Source organism: Acomys minous (genome assembly GCF_964271855.1).
Source record: "Acomys minous genome assembly, chromosome: 8".
Classification (NCBI taxonomy): Eukaryota; Metazoa; Chordata; class Mammalia; order Rodentia; family Muridae; genus Acomys; species Acomys minous.
In genome coordinates this window covers 103,561,447-103,584,888 of record NC_140489.1, presented here as the reverse complement: position 1 = coordinate 103,584,888, position 23,442 = coordinate 103,561,447, and the positions used below count along the sequence as shown (strand labels likewise).

Sequence of the window (23,442 nt, the reverse complement as noted above, 5' to 3'; positions counted from 1 at the left end):
TTGTCATGAAGTTCTAAAGGAGTTTGAAAGTTGTCATATATCCATGGGGCCACTGCCAGTGGATTATCAGTGTCATAATCCGAGATTTATCCTAGCTGTCACTGAATCTCAGTGTACCACAGTTTGTTCTTTGTTACACAGGGTAAAACTACTCACTGAAGATGTTGGGAGGCTTACACATTATACGCTATGCAAAGTGCTGATCAGAGAGTCTGAGCACAGTACCCCTGGTGCCTGCTAACACTGATGACAATTAATATCACGGTGATAGTTCTGCACCAAAAAACGCCCATAAGTCACCAATGTAGGCAGTTGTTTAATGTTAGCAAACAGAAACCGTTTCACTCAACTAGATCAATACTGTAAGTTACTCTGAAAGCAGCTTGCTTTTTTTCTCTGAGTAGACCTTCTTTGGTTACAATTTGTTCCTTGGAAAGCAGTTGAGGACATCTGAGAGTCAAAAATGAATGACACTTTTCAGGAACTCTGATCAGAAACACTCACTTTCGAAATTACTTTGCTCCAATAATTACCACAGAGGAGAACTGTGACACAGGCTCAAGACAGCACAGAAAAAAAGAGTCGCTGCATTGGTTGTGAGTGTGATCCATAGCCCCTCCTCACTAGACAGCCCTTCAGAGCTTTAAAAAAGGTGTCAGGTAAGTCCGAGGGTTCACAGGAAGATTCATGAATGAGATTTTCAACCTAGTGTCAGAAGTTGCAAAAAGGCTTTTTGAAGGTGAACTCCAAAGAAGAAAGACGTTTCAATTTGAGTCAAAGCAGTAGTGGTGGTTGCTAATGGGCCAGAGCTCTGAGCTGTGATGCTGGTGAGAGAGGCATAATGTGTGTGTAATCGGAAGATGAAAGAGACCTGGCCTGGCGCCACCATAAGCGTCACAGAAGTCCCAGGTAAAAAATCAAAATGTTTGAGCTACTGAAAGGACCCAGGAGTTGTCATGACTAAAACACAGAGACACTGGGGAGATTTCCCTTTATTTGTTCCCCACACTCTATCATTTTGAACAGGAGAAGGAACAGTCAGGTTTTATTTCTAGTTAATGATCAACTAGTTCCTGTTGCTTTGATAGTTATTAATACTAGAAATGATTATATTAAACTAAGAATCTCTCAGATAAGATGGAGGTAAATATGCCAACGCTACAGTAATGTGGTTGCAAAGCTTTAGTTTACAGCAATTTTTAATACAGACCATTGTGGTTCCTAGCCTTAGTCGTTTTACCAATACTGACTTGTTCAAATTTATATATATTTGCGATCTGAATCCAAAAAGGTAACTCACTTTTAAGAAACATCACAGTTTGGGTGTAAGTGAGTTACCTGGCTGTTTGCTAGATGATGTCACAGAACACATGGTTCTGCAGTAGGGGCAGACAGCACTGTGTTTAGGACAAAGTGGCAGCTGAGGGGATGGCTTTTCTCTCAGTGGTAGGTGACAGTGCCACCCCCATGCAAGTAACTCCTGGGCTTCATGCAGTGTGACAAAATCAGCCTGGAAGGGCTACCTGCAGCAATTACAAGCCTCTGGCTTTTTCTTAAAATTTCAAAAGCCTCTCAATTTCTGTTATTGGCCTCAGTAAAAGAAAGAATTGTTTCAAAGGTCAGCAGAATTAGTCTGAAGGTGTTGCTTCTCTGGATTCATAAATATTAGGTTCTTTAGAGACTGAGCCCTCTGGGAAAGAATACCACCGATGTCTGTCTGTAATATAAGCTTTGGAGGCCCGAGTAAAAGAATAATGAATGTATAAAGTCGGAAATACAGATACACAGAGGAGACAGGTGACGAACCTTACACACACACACACACACACACACACACACACACACACACAGAGAGAGAGAGAGAGAGAGAGAGAGAGAGAGAGAGAGAGAGAGAGATATCAGAGCAAGAAACAGCATTCTTCAGACCCATGACTTTAGACCTATTCTTTAGACCCATGCTTCCTCCATGTCAACATGTCAAGTGCAGTGGCGTCAGAACAGCTGATGTCACATGAGAGGACATAACCATGTACAAAGAGGACACTGGCTCTTTTCTTTCACAAATGAGACTGTTGGAGCAACCACGTTAGAGCAATGTGCTTACAGTTAACATGTCCTCACGTAACACATGGGACAATTATTAGCACAAACAATGTGGGGGAAGCAAAGCTGCTACATCCTACTAGCGTTAAGTCATTATTAATCTAAAGTAGAATGTGTCGAGCCAAAGATGCACATGAAAACCTAGAGAACAAAGTACTAAGAAAATACTTAAGAAACAGCAATCACAAAACCAACCCTCAAATGCATCCTCCATTGTGCCCCAGCCCAGAGGGTCCAGTTCTTGGCTGCCTGGGGGCTTCTGCAGAACCTCCTTCCCCAGCAGGCTTTTCCCAGGCTTTTAAATGGGCCTGCCCATTAATGTCTTGGTGAAATGTCACCTCTAAGAGAGCCCTTTCCAGCCATATTGAAAGACTGCTTCTGAAGACTCTACTCTGTGCTGTCACAGTACTGGTTCCCATCTGGACTATATGCACTCATATGTGTCTTACGAGCATTACTTTATTTTCTACATTGCTGACGTACTACATGTGAGTCAACAAACACCATGTTTAAAGCAGCATGCAGCTGTATTTCACCTTTACCTGATATCAGCTAGATTGGGGCTGCCCACTTTCTTTGAAAAGGGTGAAATGATAAAGAATTTAGGCTTTGTAGACCATGTACCGTCTCCATTGCACATTGTTTGTTGGCTTTTTGAGACACTGTTTCTCTGTGTAGCCTTGGCATCCTGGACTCACTTTGTAGACCAGGCTGGCCTCGAACCCACATCCACCTGCCTGCCTCTGCCTCCTGAGTGCTGGGATTACAGGTGTGCACCACCAGGCCCATCTCCAATGCACATTCTTTGCCTTCCTTTTTTTCTTCATAACAACCTTGTGAAAACATGAGCACTCTTCTTGGCTTGAGCATGACATGAAAACAGGCTGCCGTTGTCTAACTCCTATGCTGTACTACGATGAGCATCCTAGGATCAAGCCTGAGTTATGTACTGCTGGCCACAAACACGTAACCATAGTATTGAACATATGGAAAATGCAAACGCAGCTAACTTTATGGACAATGGAGAAAGAGAAGAGAAAAATGGACAGACTGGGGATGTCAGACATTTCTTAGACACAGCACCCTGTCCAGGCCAGATCTACAGGGATTTACAGATACTGGGGAAAACATAGCTTGTCATCATAGTCATGGCTTCTACCCACCGCTGCCTTCCATCCCTCTCTTCCCCCATCTCAACTCTGCTACCATGAGCCACAGGCTAGTGCTAGCTACTGACTGGGGCCCATAAGGAAGGGAAGTCGCTTCTCTACGGCTGCTCAGACGTTTCAGTCAATCCTGAAAGACTGCTGGCTTGTGGGTACCATCTACCTCCAGAGGTAAGAATAATGTGGCAGACATGGATGGACCTGCCCACCCTGTGCAAGTACTTCTCAGATAGCGGCCAGGAAACCTCCCTAGGCATTCCTGGGAGGAGCAAGCAAACATTTCCTGCTGTTACTGTGGCTCCAGATATACTGATCAAGGATGAAAGAGGAAGGTGTGAGCGACTAGGAAGGATGCATGGTCATACTCAGAAATACAAGGATGTCAGGGTGCTGGAGCATTGCCTGGGGAGCCCAGAGTGTGGACAGCACCTCTTCTTAAAGCATTATTGTGTCTGTACCCTGAAACACTCAGAGGTCAGCAGCATCTGGCTCAGGAGAGGGGTGCCTTTCCTCTAGCAGCCCCAAGGCTCAGAGAACACTAGCAGCTGCCCTGCTGATATTGGCTTGCTGAGCTGGGAGAATGTAAGGATGCAGAGGGAGGCAGAGATGCCAGTTCATGTCCTGCTAGGTCTTCAACCTCCATGGAGTTGTGGAGCCACCCACAGGAGACTGGCTCTACTCCGAAGCAATTTCTTCCTCCTCTTTCACATGTTGAGATCCCAGAATAATTCACTGCAGTGTTCTTTGTCAAGTCCCTGCCACCCCATATTCATCTCCCATCTTTATAAGAGAAAAAAAAGGAAAAAGAAAAAAAAAGAAAAGAAAAAAAGGAACAAATGGTCCCCTGGGCGTTGTAACCAAGCAAGCAGATGCTTCCAAAGGAAGGTAAGTGTCAGATGCGCAATCGTATGACTGAGGAAAACACATTATCTAACCAAACTCCACTGTGCAGCAGCAGGTCCTATGTCTTAGATAAGAACGAGGCAAAAGGATGGAAAAGATGTGCTTAAGAACAGGCTGCAAGTTAGGGATAGAGCAGGAAATAGCATCAAAGGCCCTTAATTTATAGACCTGCCCTTATCTGCCTGAAGAGCCAACAGTGTGTGGGCGTGACACTAAGGGACAGGGGAGCGAACAGCCTGGAGAGGAAAGGGATGACAGTTCCGGGAAACATTTTGGGAAAAGGCAAAGGAAACCCCAGGTTTTAAGGCAGCCGTGCTAAGGAGTGCCTGAGGAGTCTGTTTCTGAATAAGGCAGTTAACAGCTATGTGAAAATATGACAGGGATACATTTGATATACAACTTGGAAAAGCTAAGCGGGCGGAAAAGGAGTCATAAGAAATAGCAGCTACACAACGTCAGGGAGAGGGTATTCTGCAGGAAGTTCAAAAGCAGCAGCAATTACTCTGAATCCTGAAGGTAATGACAAAGCATTGGCAGGAGCCACAATGTAAGTGTTCTTTTATCCTGAGCACATGGAGAGTGATGACTTCCTCACTCACTAATAGGGCTTGGATGCGGGTGTCCCTCTAGGATTCTTTTGCTGGACGGTGGACTCCCCGTGTGGTGCTATTACATTGTAGAAACTTTGCCTCAGGCCTACTGGGAAGTGGTTAGAGTGCTGGGTACCACATTGGGAGGGATTAGTGCCATCTTATGGAAGTGAATCGTTATGAAGTGAAGTCACAGGACACATCGGACCTTATGTATGCAGCAAGTTTCTTTTCTATTTTGTTGCCACACTGTAACCCAGCCAAAGGGCCGGGAACAAATCCTAAAGCTGTACTTCTAAAACTATGAGAGGTACAGAACACTCTCCTTTCTGGAGCACCTCATCTTGGGCATGTTGCTATAGCAACAGAAGGTGGACTAATACATGCCATCTTTGAGTTGCATGCTGGAAAAAACAACATTGAGACTAAAGAATGTTAAGGATGAGGTTTTTCCCTTTATGCCTGATATGGCCTGACATCAAACACCATGACTAGGAAAGAGAAGTAAGTTTCCATGCTGCCGGGCCACTGCACGATGAAAAAGCTTCTTGTGGTATTCATTCGGCCCACCACTGGGTTGTCCGCAGCCACTCTGGCAGGAACACCACTACCACCACCACTGGAGGCAAGGCGTAGACTCCTGTGGACAGTTAGGCTAGGACAATCACATCAGGCCCAAGAGATCAACTGAAGCTGCAAATGGGATCTGGGCATCAGGTAAGAGAAGGAGGAATTCTGAGGCTTCCTTTCCCAGTGTACTTTTCACTGTGGGCTAAATGCCATATGGTGATGCTTCCAGGAAGCCTGACATCAGCCTCCCCGTCCACCATGCATGTTTGAAAACATCAAAATAGAAGGAAGGAGGCCTGACCCAGTGATTTGAACAAGGTGTAGTTGGAGTCACTCCCAAGCTGGAGCGCTCCCTTTCCAAATCTGTTTATGTGCACACATAATTAATATAAAAGCGCCTTTTCTAGATTTAACGCTTGAACAAAATGGCCTTAATGTAGAATGAGCTGCCAAGCAGGGGCACAAATGTGAAGCCCCACACAAGCTGGGAATGGCTAGGTGACATTGAGAAGGAAAAAGGCCCACCCTGAAATACACAGCCAGCTCACCAGCTTCTGTGAGGTGTGCCAGCATCAGGCTCCATATGGAGGCTTTCTTCCCATTTTATGGACATTTAGGGGCTGCTTTTCTTACTGTCTGCTAGTATGAAATCAGGTTTAAAAGAAGGAGGAGGAGGAGGAGGAGGAGATGAAGATGACTACAGAAAGCTAAGCCTGCTGGGGAAGACCCCAAAGTCAATATCTGTACATTGTTTTACATCAAGGCAATTTAGGGCCAAAGTAGCCCTTCCTTGTATGGTTAATGTGATTTAAGGACATCCTGCCTCTGAATGAAGCCAGCTCAAACCCCTGCTTCTGTCCTACCTCAAACTGGAAAAGCTGGAATCCCTTGGTCGCTGACTTTAGCAGAAATATTATTGCCAAAGAATGAAGGGATTAATTGACTTGTAGCTTGAACCTGATACCACTGGTTCTTCTACAGCAAAGAAAAACAATTGAAACCATCTACAAGAGAAAGCTGGACCAGTGATTCCTGACCTACTATGACTGCTTACATAACAGACATTTACATAGGACTACAATGTGGAAAAGCACCAGGAAGGGCTGTTAGGGATGCACACAGCACTGCCTCCTTATGTTCTGAGCTGTTTATTATTGGCCAAAGTCAAAGACTTTTCACTTCCTAGTGACCAGAAGATCAAAGCAAGTCTGTATCCACAACTCTGGAAGTTTAGAGACCTGACACTGGCTACATATTTTGCATCAGAAGTCTGTCTCGGGTAGGACCACTGTATCTTGTCAATAGTGACATTTGTACTCAATACTTTTCTGCTGTGAGGGGCTGTCCTGGGATAGATGGACTTTTAGGATTTCTAGTTGATCACTGAGCCCCTTGTCCACTTGTGACAGTAAGAAGTGTCTTCAGACATTATCAGCCATCTTCTGTGGGCAACACTACCCTAGTGCCAAGAAATAGTGGTTTGGAGAAAATGTTATGACCTGAATATAAACATACACATGCTAACATAAAAAGGACCATGTCATAACACCAAAGGTTCTCACACTGGTTATTACAGTAGACATTCCTAAGCACATGCCCATAGCAAATGTATACTCACTGTGTACAAGAAAACAAAAATCCTTCCACATCAGCAGCAGAGTGAGTTTTGTGAAGCCTTCTGCATCATACTCCACGACACCCCTAAGTAAGAAAAGGCATACACACAAACCCTCATAAAAATAAGGCTCAAAAACAGGGGAAGTGAGGTAAGACTCTTTAAAAGACAACTGAACCATAGGGAACTTAAGACAAATAAGCATCAACGGTTTAGGGGTTGGAATGACAGCACTGAGGTTCATGTCACAGCCTTGCCATTTGCTCAGGACTTCATTCAGATCTCATAACCTTTGGAGACTTAGCTTCCTCATCTAGCAGGAAATTATGGTATTGGTAAACGTTTTAATAGAATTGTGAGGAAAAAAACCAACTGACAAAATAGAAACATTAGCCATTGGTGATGAGTAAAAAGACAAACTAAGAAACCACTCAGGTGGGTGTGATTTCACATACATTTTATCCCAGCACTGGAGAGGCAGAGGCAGGGGGACCTCTGTATCTCTGGGAGTTCAAGACCAGCTTAGTCTGCAATGCTACTTCCAGGCAGGGCTATAAAGTTAGATCCTGGCTCAAAATAAAAGAAAATTTAAGATGAAACAAGGTCTTGCATGATATTACAATACCAAATGTCACCTATCTACTGGGACAGTAAGCTTAATTATCATTTTAGCATGGGAGTAAACGAAGATGACACTGACAATATAATTGAGATTGTACAGGAATTCTTCCATTGGTACCCTTGCCTCTGAATTCCCAACAAAACATAAACATCAGTAGGCAAGCTCTGATGAGGTGCCCAGGGACAACAGCTCCTGATTCGCTGAGGGGGCTGGCAGAACCTGGTAGGTTCACCTTATCAATTTCTGACAAGAACAGAGTCTCTAAAGGATGCTGTCACCAAAGTGTGACAGTACTAACAATGCACTGGCAAATGGAAAATACTCATTCACACAGGGGAGTCCTTGAAGTCTTAGAGATGACTCTTCCTGACTGGTCAGCGGTACTGATGGTTCCTAGTTGAATACTGGGACATTCCAGGAAGCTTACAAACACTGAGATACCAAGGACCAGGTGATCTACTCCAGGATGGTGTTTACACTCAGATCTGACTTAAGCCAACAATTCCGCCTTATGTGTGTATAATTAACTTAATACTGTAACAGTGAGGTCTGAACTCTTTTCTCTGCCTCCTCATAGGCAAAAACAAAATATAATGCTTTTTGTGCCTAAGCTTATAATATGGTAATCACTTGAAATTTAGTAACTACATACAAGTGATGCTATATTATTATAACATGTGCATAATAAAATATGCAAAGTGTTTATTAAGATAGAATGATATTTAAAAACAAATGTGATGTGTGCAACCCAGACCATTCCATTCTGAAGGACATTGTGCTAGTTTCTTTGTTTTCAATCATATATGTCAAAGATAATCTACTCAAACTTTGGGTCACTAATATTTATTACCACTATAGTATAAAAGTGCTCTCCCAAAATGTTCATCAATAAAGCTGAAAGTAATTTTAACTATGAAAGACATGTAAAGACAGCCACGTTGCTTGGGTATTGGCTTTTTTTACGATAATGAAGTGTCGTAATGCTTAATGAGAGAATTGTTTGGCAGTTTTTCAGGAGTCAGAAATTTTGCTTCTAACTGTGCTGTGGCAAGCTTGACTCTTGGTTTCAACTGCTCTTCCTTACTTGGTTTCATCATCATTTACCGATTTGAAATACAAATTTTGTGTTTCTGTTTATGTATTTTTATTATTTTGCAGTCCATTCTGGAATAAGGTAGGACCTGTAATCAGAGCACTGGGCAGTGTTCCACCTTAAAGGCTATGAGGAAAACACACTAGTACCTGACTGTACTAAGCCCAGTGGAAGCTTTTAAGACCCTGACAGCATTTGGAGAAACAGAGCTGCAAAGAGCATGGCCTATGGTATGCAGGGGGCAGGGCGAACGTGCAGGCGCAGGGGGAAGAGCATTCTGTGCTTTCCCTGCAGCCGCACACTTCCAACCTCGCTCTCCTTTTGTTGTTGTTGTTGTTGTTTTCAAGACAGGGTTTCTCTGTGTAGCCTTGGCTGTCCTGGAGCCCATTTGTAGACCAGGCCGGCCTCTAACTCACAGCAATTCACCTGCTTCTGCTGCCCTGAGTGCTGGGATTAAAGGCACGCGCCACCACGCCCGGCTACTTCCCGCCTCTCTTGTGGCATCTTCTAACCTTTCCCCTGAAGTATAACTCATCACTTTGTGGTGTAATGCTAGATTTTCTTCCTGATCTATGAGGTGCTGTTGTTGGGAGAGTCCTGTCAGGGGACCTGGATCCTGGGGAAATGCGATTCCTGCCTTGCCGTCCCCTCTTCTAGATGTGTGACTTCACTGGATCACTAGAATTCCAAGGATGGGCTACTTACAATAAAGTGTGTTCATAAGTGTCTGCCTGAACCATTCTCGAGGTCTGCCATCAGTTGAATGGACAACCTAGATGTGGTGCACACGGACAATGGTATTTCATTTATCCATTAAGGAGAATGAAATCCCGGCACTTGTAGGAAAATGGATAGAACTGGAAATCATCATGTTAAGCGAAATAAAGCAGACTCAGAAAAGACAAATACCACATGCTTTCTTGAATACATGAACTCTACATTTAAATCTGTGCGTGTAGGTCATGAAAGTCGGAAGAGGAGCCCAGGAAGGGAGGAAAGTATGAGGAAGAATTGAGTAATGTAATACATGGGACATAGAAACAAAAAGGGAGGCTATTTGGGGAGAAGAAGGGGGGCAAGCAAGAGAGCAGCAGGGGTGTGGGCAGGGGTGTGGGCAGGGGTGTGGGAGGGGTATGGGGAGGGGTGTGGGGAGCGGTGTGGGGAGGGTACTTAGAGGAGGAAACAGAACAAAGTAGAATGACGTGTGTGTGCAAAATGCCGTAATGAAACCCATTACTTATGTGCTAAGTTAAAAGTTAATTTTTAAAAAGCATAGCAAAAAAGAAAGAAAGAAAGAAAGAAAGAAAGAAAGAAAGAAAGAAAGGCCTCCTTGGTTCACTTCTAGACATCTAGAAGACCATGGAGGTCGAAGTGCAGTATGAGCTGCCCTAAGCTCCACAAGAAGCAGCTTTAACTCATGGTGGCTGCAGAGAACCCTCCCGGCCTGGCTGTTAGGGAGAGGCATACTGATGCTCAGAGAATAGACCTGGATTCTATTCTATTATTCACTAAAGGGTGTTAAAAACTAAGTCATCCTGGCAGCTCTAGGGTAAGCACCAAGCCAGAGTACCAGAGAGAAGGCGTCCCATGTGAGAGGTAAGCGCACGGTTGGTGTATCTGTAAACAGCGCAGAACTTACGTGCCAAAGTGACTGAGAAAAGCTGCGATGTACTCTCTCCTTTTGTGATAGCCTTGAATCACGTACTGTACCTGGAATGGGAATCCAAAGCCGAGGATCAGTACAGAAAGACTGAAGATGCTCTATTATGAAAAACTGGAAAGACTCGGAGAAGCAGCGCAACAGGAAAATGAGCACCCATATTCCCACCGCGTATTCAACAACTGTATTGTGCCTCGCTGCTTCATCCAGTCATCTACCTACTTAGCTATCAACCTATCAATCAATCTTGCTGAAACACTTCAAAAGTAATTAGAGACATCCTGATGGTTCACTCCAAATACTTCATTTAATATGCAACTCCAAAAGAATTAGATGTTCTCCTTAGAAAGCCACAAATACGGTTGTCACGCTTAACAGGTTTAGTGAGCATTCCGATGTCATCTGCTACCCTGTCCACGATCAGCTCTTCTTCATTGCCCCAAAACATTGTTTCCAAAACAGCGTGTAATTCAGGATCCCATATGTTATTTGTTTATATTTTTAAAATCTTTTAAATGTCGTGTGTGTGTGTGTGTGTGTGTGTGTGTGTGTGTGTGTGTGTGTATGTGTCTGTCCATACAAGCATGCATAAATGGCATTGACTTTTCAAAAAGACTAAGTTACTTGTCTTACTATCTCAGTTTTTTGTTTCCTTTAGCTTTTGTGTTTTCCTATACACTGGAAGTTAGAGCTAACAGTATGATTAGATTAGGTTAACGGGTTTTGACAAGAAACCTTCCTAGGTGATACTGGACTTCATTATATGGATAAACAACTCTATTTTAAAGGGATACTCTCCCTTGCCATAGTGATATATGACATAGTATACACATATACACACCCCACTTCTCAGGATGAGCAAACTACAAATGTATCTTTTTTTTGAAGCTTATTTTTATGTGCATTTGGCGTTTTGCCTGCATGTATGCCTATGTGAGGGAGTTGGATCCACTGAAACTGGAGTTACAGACAGGTGTGAGCTACCACGTGGGTGCTAAGAATTGAACCTGGCTCCTCTGGAAGAACGGCCAGTGCTCTTAGCTGCTGAGCCGTCTCTCCAGCCCATACAAGTGTGTATCTTGAAGCATGTGAAGACCTGGTTCCCTACCAACAATTCACTCAATGGTTTCAGCATCAGTTGGGATATTCTTGTCTGAATTATTTCATCTGGGGTTGAAAAATGTTGATCTAAAAATGTTCTATTCTCCCTTTTGCATTTATCAGCAGTCTTTATAAAGAAATTTCATTAAGTGGGGGCTTTTTGGTTATCTTGAACTCCTATTGAAAGGGTAAGATAAAATTAAAATGGTAAGATAATGCCTTTCAAAAATCTTAATATCAGAATGAGAAGTATTATAATGAGTGATTTATCTTGAATTTTTGTATATCCTTGTTAGCACAAAATGACAGTTTCTACAAAAAATGTTAAATCATTATGCTAGGTAGCTGCAGGTTAGTTATTTATACAATAGCTTCTACCATAAAAACATATTCTTTATAACGGTCTCATTGTAGCTGAAAGAAATAATGAGTGAGACCCCCCAAACTGTTTAGATTTGCTGCACCCATACTGCGTTCCCATGGCTAAGGAGCTCAAGATAGAGTACATGGCATAACCCTGACACAAGTGGTCCTGATAGCCAGGCTCTACCTTCAAAAGTAAGACAATTCTATTTATACAATAGTGGTTTATGTCAATTTACAAAAGCAGTGCTTACTTTGCAGGCTTAATGCAGGATCAGATGTTATTTTCAGAAAAGAAAAACAGATGATAAGTTTGCTTAAGTGGCTTTGTTTAAAAAAGGGATGAAAACAGTTCTGTGTACTTGATTTTAAAAACAGAAAAGCATTTTAACAGAAACCCACAACATAACTGGCTATAAAGATAGATTCCGATGTAATTATGGAAATTCATTTGAAGAGACGCTCCTAAAAGCAGCCCATGCTGTCCTCGTTTAGAACAAACAGAAGAACACCAATTTTAAAGACAAGTAAAATTAATGAAAGCGAACCAGATAAGAAAAACAGACTGATTCTTATATTTCTGAGAAAAGGACACTTTTTTTTTTTTTGAGGAAAATGTATGACTAGAAATTAATCTCAATTGGGGAGCTTTAAAAAGGCCTTTCTTCTCAGTTCTGGAAGACACAATTTACATTTTTCTCTAGAATTCTGGGACACAGATTTGAAGGCAGTGCAAAGCCTTAGAATGTAAATAAGAATCCTGCCCTCCACTCTGGCTTGGAGGGGAGCAGTGAACTGAGGGAGCAGGAGGGGGGGCTTGCCTCAGCAGAAGCCACCACTCCAAGAAGCTAAGTGCCTTGGAATCTGGGCCAGTCCCACATGCTGTAGCCTTGCCAGATTTCAGTTTCTCTGACATTTAAAAAATAATACTGAAGCCTCTGAAAAATTATTGTTCTTTAAAAATATGTCCTATATAGAGATGAGCTATCTTCTGAATGAGAGAGATAAACAAAAGATCTGTTTTCCCAGCCAATATGAACGAGTCAACAGGAGCAAAGAAAATAGCACTTTGGCAATTAAACCAACTGAGTCACAGTCCACGTGGGAGGGGAAAGAGCCAGAGTCACTAGTGTGTTCATATCTCTACTTTTCAGCTAAATATACTGGCAAGACATGAACAGGTGCATGCTCAGACTTTTGGGAAATAGTTGACTACCACCAAACTCAACATTTGCCCAATGTATACAGCTAAGGGAAAGCTTCAGATAAGCCAACATAGCAGGCAGAGGACCAGCTGATCCAAAGTCTTGCCCCTAGAGGAACAAAACATCTAGTCAACCGCTCCCAGGCATGACAAGAATGAGGGACACATAATTAATGGGTGAGATAAGAAAGCAGAAAGAAATGAAGGCTGCTTAAAGAACTATCCTCATCAGCTGGCTTTAGACATGTGTATACACCAGAAACTGGGGAGAAGGGGATCACAAATGGAAAGCCAGAAGGATGCCCACAATGCACCAAAAATGTAGGGGAAAAGGGAAATTTTAAGAGTTGACCTAAATCGCCACATATGATGGGATGTGATGAATACAAGACAAGCAGTAAAAAGGCTGGGTCCTCAGAAAGGAGAAGGAAGAGGAAGACAAAGAAGGAGAAACAGCTGAACTGTCCTTTAGAGCAGGCAAGGGAGAGGCTGAAAGAACAGGGATGGCCTGAGGTGGCTGGAGCAGGAGCCATGATTTGACAGCTGCAGCAGAGTCCTGGAGGCAGGGACCCTCAGCAGGCAGAGGGGGCAGGGGACTTGCTTTTACCTTGTTGGTGAGCAGGTGGCACACTTGAGGCACATAATCAATGAGACATCCTCCTCCTGGGAAAGCGGGGATATGAAGAGCTGAGGAGCCTCCGAGTGCACTGAAAGGACAAGAGCACAAGGGACGTGTCTTAGGACGGAGGAGGCAACGGAGGGCACGGCACCCCAGGCAGACGTGGCATCGCACCACAGTGGGAAAGTGACAATGGGAACACAGGGATCACTCCATGATCGAGTGTCTGTGTTTTAATTCAGTTTGTTGTATTAACGGTTACACATCATAAGAACAACTGAAGACCACATCGCACAGCAGTGTAAGCCTGCCACTCCTAACTGGCCCAGGGAATGTCTGGGCAGTGGTAGGTAGATATTACTCAAGCACATTTTCACACTCCTCATTGTGCCAATTATGTGCTGGACAAAGGTAAGTTATTCATCTAACGCCTGGCCGGGGCTACAGGGAACTGAAGAGCCACGTCTAGAGTTGATCAGCTTCAGCCTGTGTATTTTAAAAGGGATAAGAACAAACAAGAGGATCTAATCGCTATTCATTGATCTAATAATTGATATACAGTGTTGATTCTGAAACAGTTGCCAGAACTTACACACAGGTGAAACTTTTTCCATGGAGATTAAGTGCACATCAACAAAAAGAAATGGTTCAGAATCTTATAGCATGTATTTTTCATTTATCACCCTCGCCCTTTCCTTTTGTGTCCCCTTTTTATTTTTGTTCTTTTCATTTTATTTTAATGTATATGTTTCTATACTGTCCTTAAGCTCCCCCTATAACATGCTGGGAAATAAAATAAAATACCCTGGCCCTTAGTGCTGTGGTTGTTTATGGCACAAGTCTCCCAGCTCCGATGTTGAGTGAAGGAGCGGATGTCACAGAAACTACCTGGAAACTCCTTTCCAAAGAGTGTAGGGCAGGGTGACTCAGTCTAGGGCTGTGACACAGGGAACGCTCTGAACCCCAGACACATATTCTACTGACTGCAGATTTTTAAAATGAGTTTTCCTGGTAAAGAATTTTATGCTTGCTATGGGAATGAAAAATCCCAACAAACAGGAGCGGGTGATAGGAGGGGTTGGAGATGGAGCAGAAACACTCAGCCCTAAGTTGTTGAGTTCGACGGGTACCTGGCAATGAAGACAGAAGCCTGAGCCTTGGTATGCAACTTACAGATCATCCTTGCTCTCAACTGCCCAGGACCAGGCAGCCCGGGGCCGTCTACTCTTTGCATGAGTAATGGAGTAGGTTCAATAGAAATGCAGAAGGCCAGGAAAAGCCCTGCAACCCCCTGTGAACTGGGGCCAGCTTTCTGTCCTAGCTTCTAAAACACAAGGCACATTCTTTATCAGACTCTAATGATTCCACTAGGTTTGAAAACTGATCAAGAAGAAAGTTCTGTCAGAAAAAAAATTGAGTCCAATATTTGTGCCTCATGATTACTGTTAAGTATACATATAATGTAGAAAAATAAAGAAAACACCAAGACCCAGGAGACTCATAGCTTACTTAGAGACAATCCTTGGCATTACAAATCCCTACATGTAGCCTAATTTAGACAGTTTCCTGGAATCGATTAACTGCAATGGGTTTTTGGTATGTACAAAACATTATAGGATAGATCTTTTGTCATTTGTTAAATTGTATAAGAGAAAAATAGTCTGCAGGCAATCTTCTGAATCAATTTCTCTCTCATCTGTCTGCCTGCCTGCCTGTCTGTCTGTCTGTCTGTCTATCTATCTATCATCTGTCTACTACCTACCTACCTATCTCTCATATTCTTGTTATCTCTCTCTGCTTGAAATGGCCATAAATAAAAACTGTCTCTGGTGAAAAGAAACAGAGGTGTGAAGAGCTGTGGAGTCTTGTTGCCAGGCCCATTTCTCTGATTATCAAGAACTGGTACTTGTTGCTAGCTATCCCTTCACGTTGTCTAATTTAGTCCTCCCTACAACTCAGTGAATCAAGAATTACTGTACTTTTATAGGTGAAGAAAGCACGGTTTGAAGGCCATAGGAAATTGCCTGAGGTTTGCATTAGTCAGTGGTCAAACCAGGATTAGAAGGCAGGTCTATCTGCTGGTCACTACAGTCCCCGATATTTCTGCTGACATACCGTGCTTCCTGAGAGGAGGTGAATTTAATCATAAAAGGCTACAGGGTTGGGACGAACAGCTGGTGCAGTTCCCTAGAGTCCTGGAGGTCAGGATGCTGTGAGGAGAAAGCTCCTGAGGCACTCTGATGATCACTAAAGCAGATATGGAGACACATGGCTCACCTCTCCTTGCACGCATCTGCAAAGCAGGCAGGCCAGCATCCCGCTTCATGTTCGTACCTCAGCACTTACCCAGGACTCCTCAACAATTAAATTGGCCTGGTTTGGGATGTGATGAACTAACACTCTTGGAATCTGCCTCTGAACCACTTAGCTTGCTGTGCTTAGCTAGCTGGTGTCATGACAAAGAGCTTTAGCTGGGCTCACTGTAGAAAGGGGCTTGTTTCACCACTTGCTTAACAGAGTTTCTTAGCATGTTAGGATACAAAGCCTAAGATGCAGTGTCACACAGCGATAAGTGCTGCTGAGTCATATGTGCATTTACCTTGTGGGTAAATATTTAACAGGCTGGTTAAAGCCTGAATGCTGCCCTGATCCTGTGAATAAACAAAGACTGATGCCATGAAATAAAGCACTATTCCATAATCAAAGGGTGGAAGGTGGAAGCCTATGAGCTCCAATTTTTTGATATTGATGAACTAATAATAATGATGATGGGCTGGGCTGACTATACGGGAAGCTCACCCTGTGCAGAAGAGATTCCAGGGCTGCCTCAGATACTGCCAGGGGAGAAGGGAGGGCAGAGCCCCAAAGCAAAGCTGCTGTGGTGGCGCTGAGCTGGGCAGGTGTGAAGAAGGGGATCAGAGTCCCTTGCCGCACCCCCTTCTGGCCTCTACAGTGGCTCACTGAGAACCAGTGCAAAGGTGGGGAGGGGCAGTGGGTAGGGCAGGGCCTGGGGTAGATTTGGGAGAAAGGTGAAAAGGGCTGTTCTGTTGAAGAAGCATCTTCTGACTTATCTTGCATGGATTAAAATGAAACTTAAAGTTAGGTACTAATTCTTAGAGATGAAACTAAATTGGTAGGTGTAAGTTTGGAAGTCAGAGTTTGAACATCTTTCCTTCCAATGGAGTTAGTTTAAGAGAACGAAAGGTAACCAAAAAGGCAATTTCAGCTATCTCCTTGGCTCTAAAAGATATTCACAGCAACTGTTCCTGATGAAGATTAATTCCCTACCATGCAAACGAAACCGATAGAGTGTTTTGTGAACCTTAGTCAGATTGTCTCTACTACTGAAGACTTGACTCGGCTACAGTGTGACAACATAAGGGAATTATTTTGACATGACAAAATGTGGGGAGCCAGCCTGTCTGAAAGGCTGACTTAGGACAAAGGAGTCTGACACTGACCCCTGATGAAATAGTAACTCCTAAGTAAAATGAGGAAAACATGGTTTAGTCGGGTGGAAACCAGAACGGCGAGGGATGTACAGTGGGTGTTCTTGCCTGGTACAGTCCCCTCCACTCCAGGGTTTCATCACAACGACGGGTAACACTGCTCTCAAAACATGCCTCTCAAGGCATTAAGAGGATTAGACTAACAACCAGGGTTATACTACTATGCAAACAGCACCACAAGAAAATATTAGAATGGCTGAGTACTCCACATCCAGGATACTTCCAGGGACACCTGGGACAGCCCAGTGCTTGGATTGTGCCCTTGCTTGGGTTCCTGGGGACAGGGAGTTGTCTCCTGGTTGCCTCTTCCATGGTACAGTTCTGAGGAGTGTGGGAGCTTAGTGCATGGAAACAGGAATTTTCAGGACCGTGAGCAGGAGACAGGGACAGGAGATACGCTGCCTCTAGCCCAAGCTAAAAGAAAGACAAAGGGAACTGCCAACAAATATCAACTGTCTGCTTAACTGTTTAAAGACACTATTTCCCAAACAAGTATATGAGGTAGAGGAATGCCAGGGACTTCAAGAATCTGGGTCACTCCATGGTATCAGAGTGTGTTTCCTGGAGGCATGTCAGGACAGTCATTACAACAAGACAAGTCACTGACGTTTAATGAGTACCTGCTTTGGCCAGGCATTCCATAATATCTAAACTCCGTAACAACCCTGCCAACCAGATTTAACTAGATCCATTCAGAGGTGAGAAAATTGAGGCTGAAAGGTTTGAGTGTCTTATCTAAGAAGATCAACTAAGCCGTACAACCACAATGCTTGAGCCTGCCTTTCTGGTTCCAAAAACTATGTCCTGTTTCAATGGGAATTCTTTCATAGAAAGACTTGTCTACCTTTGGTATGGGTGTTTTGCCTGCATGATTGTCTGGATACCTGAAGAGGTACATGCCAGGTGCCTGAAGAGGGCTTAGAATCCCCTGGAAGTGGAGTTACAGATAGTGGGGAGCAGCCACGTGGGTGCTGGGAGATAGAGTCAGGTCCTTTGGAGGCGCAGCCAGTGCCGAGCCATCTCTGTGACCCCAATACTGAGTGCCTTAAAGATTACTCCCTAAACTGTGGGTAGTGATGTGTGAGGATCTGTCTGAGTCTAAAGTTAGCTGAGGTTATGTAGTGAGATCTAGGCTAGCCTAGGCTACAGGGAAAGACTTGGTTTCGAAGTACACCCCCTCAAAAGTCTGTTCCTCATCTATATACTGAAACAGGGACCAAAAGTCTATAAAACATCTATTCATAATTATCACCGTGTCATCTCACTCCCTCTTAGCTTGTGCACATTCTAGACCTGTTAATTCACTTATGGTTTCAGTTGTAAGCCATACAGAGTCTCTCGAGCAAAATGGGATACAGTACAATACAAAAAGATCCCAGTGTGCACATGAGAAGAAAATGAAACAGATCAGGAGTGCCTAAAATCACAACTAGGAGGCTCCCAGTGGCGTTAGTGCAAGGGCTGTCTACACACACTTACAATAACACACTCCACGGCATACATCCGGTCATGGTTGCAATAGTGGATTCCATTTCCAGTTTCTCACTTTTAGAGGATAACAGTGGAAACATTCCATGACAATGACGACGGTGATGAGACATTCAGAAAACGCTCCTCTTTGGAGCAAAATCGAAAAAGCTGCAACTGTTGAGTTCAATTTCTTAGATGTTCATGGGATTATTAAAAATTATTAAATTATTAAATGTCAATTGGCTATTCTCTACTTAGGGACAGTATGCACGAAAAGAACTTCAACACCAGTAAAAGGGATTTAGTCTACAAATGAATTCCCTACGGGACAAAAGGCAGACAAACGCCACTTACTAACCACTATGTGTCATGATCTACATCAGGAGAGAGGCAATGACTAATCTCAATAGCTGATACGACAGAATTTCAAATCGCTATGGAAACAAATCTCTGGTCTGTCTAGTTACAATAATTGAGGTGGGACGACCCATTTAAATGTAGTCAGTACCAATGCATGGGCTGGGAGCCTGGACTTAAAAGGAAGGAAAGAGATGTAGGTACAAACATTCATGCTGTAACCAACGGACACAATGGAACCAGCCACTTCCTCCTGCTCCTGCGTACCTTCCTTGCCACCATGCACCGTGTGCCATACAACTGTAAGCCAAAGGAAACCCTTCCTTCTTTAAATAGCTTTTGTTCCAGGGACCAGGAAAGTAACTAACGCAAGAAGCCTTCTTCCATCTTACAGATGAGAGGGCTGGGAAGTAAATAAGCTAAATGTGTCCCTCTAAGGCACACAGGCGGTGATGGCAGACACATCTAACTCCAGGTCTCTGACGTCAATCTGCACCACTCCTAGGTCTTCCGTTACCCCTGTTGGCACCTCAAAGTCCCTCAACACACTGCCCTGATCTCTGGTTCTACATGTGGCTTGAGTGTATCAGGTGATGACAAAGTGCTTGAGGCTTTTTCCAGGAAACCTTACTAAACTAAGTACCTTACCTGAAGAAAAAAAAAAAAGAGCCTTTCTCATTCTAGACAAAAGAAACTCTTGGGAGCCTAAGAGAACTGTGCAGGTCAGAGGCCCTGCCCCTTTCCAGAGGAATGCAAGGATACAGAATGTAAGGGTATAAGGATACAGAAGGCGAGAATATTTTAATTGCAAACAGAGTTTGTCTAACAACATGAGTTCTGACCAAGCCTTTGCTCAGAACTGTGTTTTCTTAACTTTGTTAAACATTTCACAAAAGCCTTTAAGGGGCGGGCAGCAATCTTACCAGATGTCCACCATCAGGATTCTGTTAGTATGTTGGAAAAGCATTTTAAGGAAGGCCCCCAAACAATAATGGGCTTGGGAGATCCTGTCCTAGTAAGACTTGTAGAAACGACTTTCCAGATGCCTGGCCGCTAAAGACCCAACAGGGGTTGTCTGGGGAAAGCTTTCCCTCTTGCTGCAGTCCTATCCCTGGCCTATGGGTGTAGTTAGCTTCATCACAATCTTTTAAAGTAAAACTACTTTCAAATACTTCTGGTCAGGTATGAGTGAATGTACCATCATTTTGTTATACATTTACAAATTTGAACTGCCCCAGAATGGCTTAATGTATTTCTACTGTATAGGGCCAGGTGACTTTTCCTATGAATTACCTTTGAAACATATTTTTTTAAAGAAAATTAAAGAAAAATAATTCAATGTATTCAATGGTTCCTTAAACTCAATTGATCTTTTCCCAATTCTTTTACACACACACACACACACACACACACACACACATACACACACACACACACACACACACACACACACACACACACACACACCACACACACACACAGGTTTTACAGGCATCCAAAGGCATATGCAGAGAGTAAGAGGTAACCTTTGCCCTGGAGGAGAGGGTATCCTCTGGCTTCCTGTTCAGTGGTGTTTGTCAAAGGCTCACACACGTGAATGCACATGCATTACCCACCCTGTGCTCAAAGGACTAGTGTGGAGGTAGCTGGCTTGCACACCCAAATTGAAAAAAAAAACACCAGAAAATGAGATTATCCCAGGAACTGTCACTCTTCACTGTACAGTTTGTTTCCATGCGCTCCTTGCTTGATTTCTTACATCAGCTTTATGAAGTAGGCAAGTGCTAAACAGCACCAAAAAGGAGAAACCTGAGGTTGGCAGTGGAGAGAACCTACCCGAACTGGAAACGAAACTGGGTTTGCAGAGTTTTCCTGCACCAGTAGTTTCTGTGTTTGTTTAAGAATAATCTGGGGAGCTTGTTAAAGATTCACAAACCCAGGCCCCACCCTAGAGAGGGCAATGCATTTATTAGGTCCGGCAGCTCTGAGGGGGGCAGGGCACACCTGCTGCGGCTGGCGTCCTTCACTCTCACCAAGTACAGACACTGGACACAGGCAGGGGATGGGAGAGCGAACCTGCCTCCCACCCCAGAAGCAGGAGTGTCTGAAAGGAGCAGCCATGCGCTTCAGGTCAGACTGGATTACACAGTAAGTCTCAGGCCAGCCCAAACCACATTCTGAGACTCTGCCCCCCAAAACCCAAACCAAAGCCAAAGCAAAACAAACGCCGCCACAATGAGGCAGAGAAGGCCAGAGGCATGTCTTGACAGTTAAGAGCACCGGCTGCTCTTGCAGAGAACCCAGCACTGGTTCCCAGAAGCCACACTGGACAGCTCACAAGCACCTGTAACTGCACTTCTAGGAGTTCTAGGGCTCTGACACACTCCTCCAGCCCCCATGGGCACCTGAATGCACACGACCATAAACATCCTCCCAGGTACCACACATATACACCAAACAACAAACATGGCATTCATTGTAGATGGCAGACCATGTGTCTTGGGCTAAACTTAATAGATTTCTGGGAAAGAGATAGATAGAGATAGAGAGATAGAGATAGAGATAGAGATAGAGAGAGAGAGAGAGAGAGAGAGAGAGAGAGAGAGAGAGAGAGAGAGAGAGAGGAAGGGAGAGAGAGGGGTGGTGGTGGTCAGGCATTCTAGAATAACTCTCCACCAACCTTATTATTTAACTTTCTCCTTTATTCTGACAACTTCCAAATTTATAACTTGAGACCAAACTTGCTCTACAATCAGGACCCAGATAACACACTTCAAACAAACAAGAGCAAACCCTACTTCAGTCATGGCAGCCCTTGCCTTTCAGCTCCTGAGTGAAAGCAGCGGCCTCTCCACCCTTAGCTCTTGCTCACAGCCCATTTTCAGTGAGCTGGGACCGACTCTGACTTCCCACCATCGCCCACATGGCTCACTGCCCATCTAGGACTGTTTCCACTCTTCTCTTCCCAGCCACTTTTGGGGTCTTGGCCTGCTCACTGACGCTTCCTGAACACAGCCACTTCTACCCCTGGCTGTGCTCTTTCCTGTCACGCTTCTTCCTAAGGCTGTACCTCCAAAAGACGCTCTGTTTGCTGTATTAATTTCTCATTGACTTTCCTGACAGATGCAAACTCTTCCAGAACAGGGCACTTTGCTGATTGTTTGGCTGTATAACCCCAAAACCTAAAATAACAACAAGCTGTATTGCATTTCCAATAAATACTTGTGGTACAAATTGAATATCTTTAATCTGAGAAATTGAAATGCAAAATGCTGCAAACCTGGGAGCTTTTTAAGCGCTAACTGATGTCACAGTGGAAAATTCCACACCCAACCTTACATGACAGGTCACAGTTAGAACATAGGCACAGGACTGAGGAGATAGCTCAGTGGGGTAAGAGTGCGAGCTTGGCATGTATGAAAACCCTAGTTTAAATCCCCAGCTCTCACATAAAGACTAGGTATTGCTGCGCATGCCTGTAACCCAAGCGCTGTGGGGGACAGAGACAGGATGATCACTGGGGCTTTCGGGCCACCGTCTATACCCAGGTAGAGTGAGACCTTGCTCCAAGAGATCAAGGCAGACAGTCTCTTCTGGGTTCTCACCATGCATTGATTATACATGTAAGTGCACACATGCATGTTCTCTCTCTCTCTCTCTCTCTCTCTCTCTCTCTCTCTGTCTGTCTTTCTCTGTCTCTCTGTCTCTGTCTCTCTCTCTCTCTCTCACACACACACACACACACACACCACAACATATCACACAGATACAGAAACCCACAATACACTAAAACTATTATATGAAATTAATTTCAGGCTATGTATGTATAAGATGTTAGACTTGGGTTCCATTTCAAAGATAGATCTTTATGCACATGGAAATATTCTAAAATCTGAAAAAAAAGTGAAACACTTCTGGCCCCAAGCACTTTAGCTAAGGGACATTCTACCTGTGTGAAAATCAAATGACTATAGAAAGACAATGTTGAATTTCCCAAATAGCATTCAAAGTCAGTAAACACATGTACTGTTTTCCTGAAATGGTTATTATAGAGAGGAAAATTTTAGAAGTGTAGGGGTCAGCAAACACTTTGGTAAAGAGTCAGCTAATAAATATCACTTTTGCTTCTTTAGAAGATATGTAAATGAACGTGCATGGCTGTGTTCCAACACAATTTTATTTATGGCTACAGAAATTCGAATTCTATACAGTTTTTAAAAGTTATAAGGCATCATTCTTTAAATGTTTTTCTAAGCATGTTAAAATGTAAAAATTATTCCCCACACAACCAGCTGCTGGCTGGGTTTGCCCAGTGTGCCACTGCTTGACTCTTCATTTAGGATGACTTGATGACTCTACAGAGGTTGAAAAGTGAAATATCTAGGAAGAAACAGAGGCAAAGAGCCCAAGATGAGGATATTAGCAGAAACAAAACTCAGACCCCTTTGTCAGGCCTCCTTGGATTGCCACTGGCTTAGTCAGTGTCAGCCCACTATC

At 43.7% G+C, this 23,442-nt stretch overlaps 1 protein-coding gene across 2 annotated transcripts in view; it reads right to left on the bottom strand.

Moving 5' to 3' along the window:
• The window catches only part of BABAM2 (BRISC and BRCA1 A complex member 2), a 383,154-nt gene that overhangs the window by 64,845 nt on the left and 294,867 nt on the right, over positions 1 to 23,442 (bottom strand). For both annotated transcript variants that reach the window (XM_084792766.1, XM_084792765.1), the window contains exons 8-10: positions 13,598 to 13,697; positions 10,302 to 10,372; positions 6,951 to 7,033 (exon numbers count right to left, since the gene is read on the bottom strand). In XM_084792766.1, the coding sequence (XP_084648892.1) occupies positions 6,951 to 7,033; positions 10,302 to 10,372; positions 13,598 to 13,697 (254 nt within the window). The remainder of the gene's footprint in view (positions 1 to 6,950; positions 7,034 to 10,301; positions 10,373 to 13,597; positions 13,698 to 23,442) is intronic.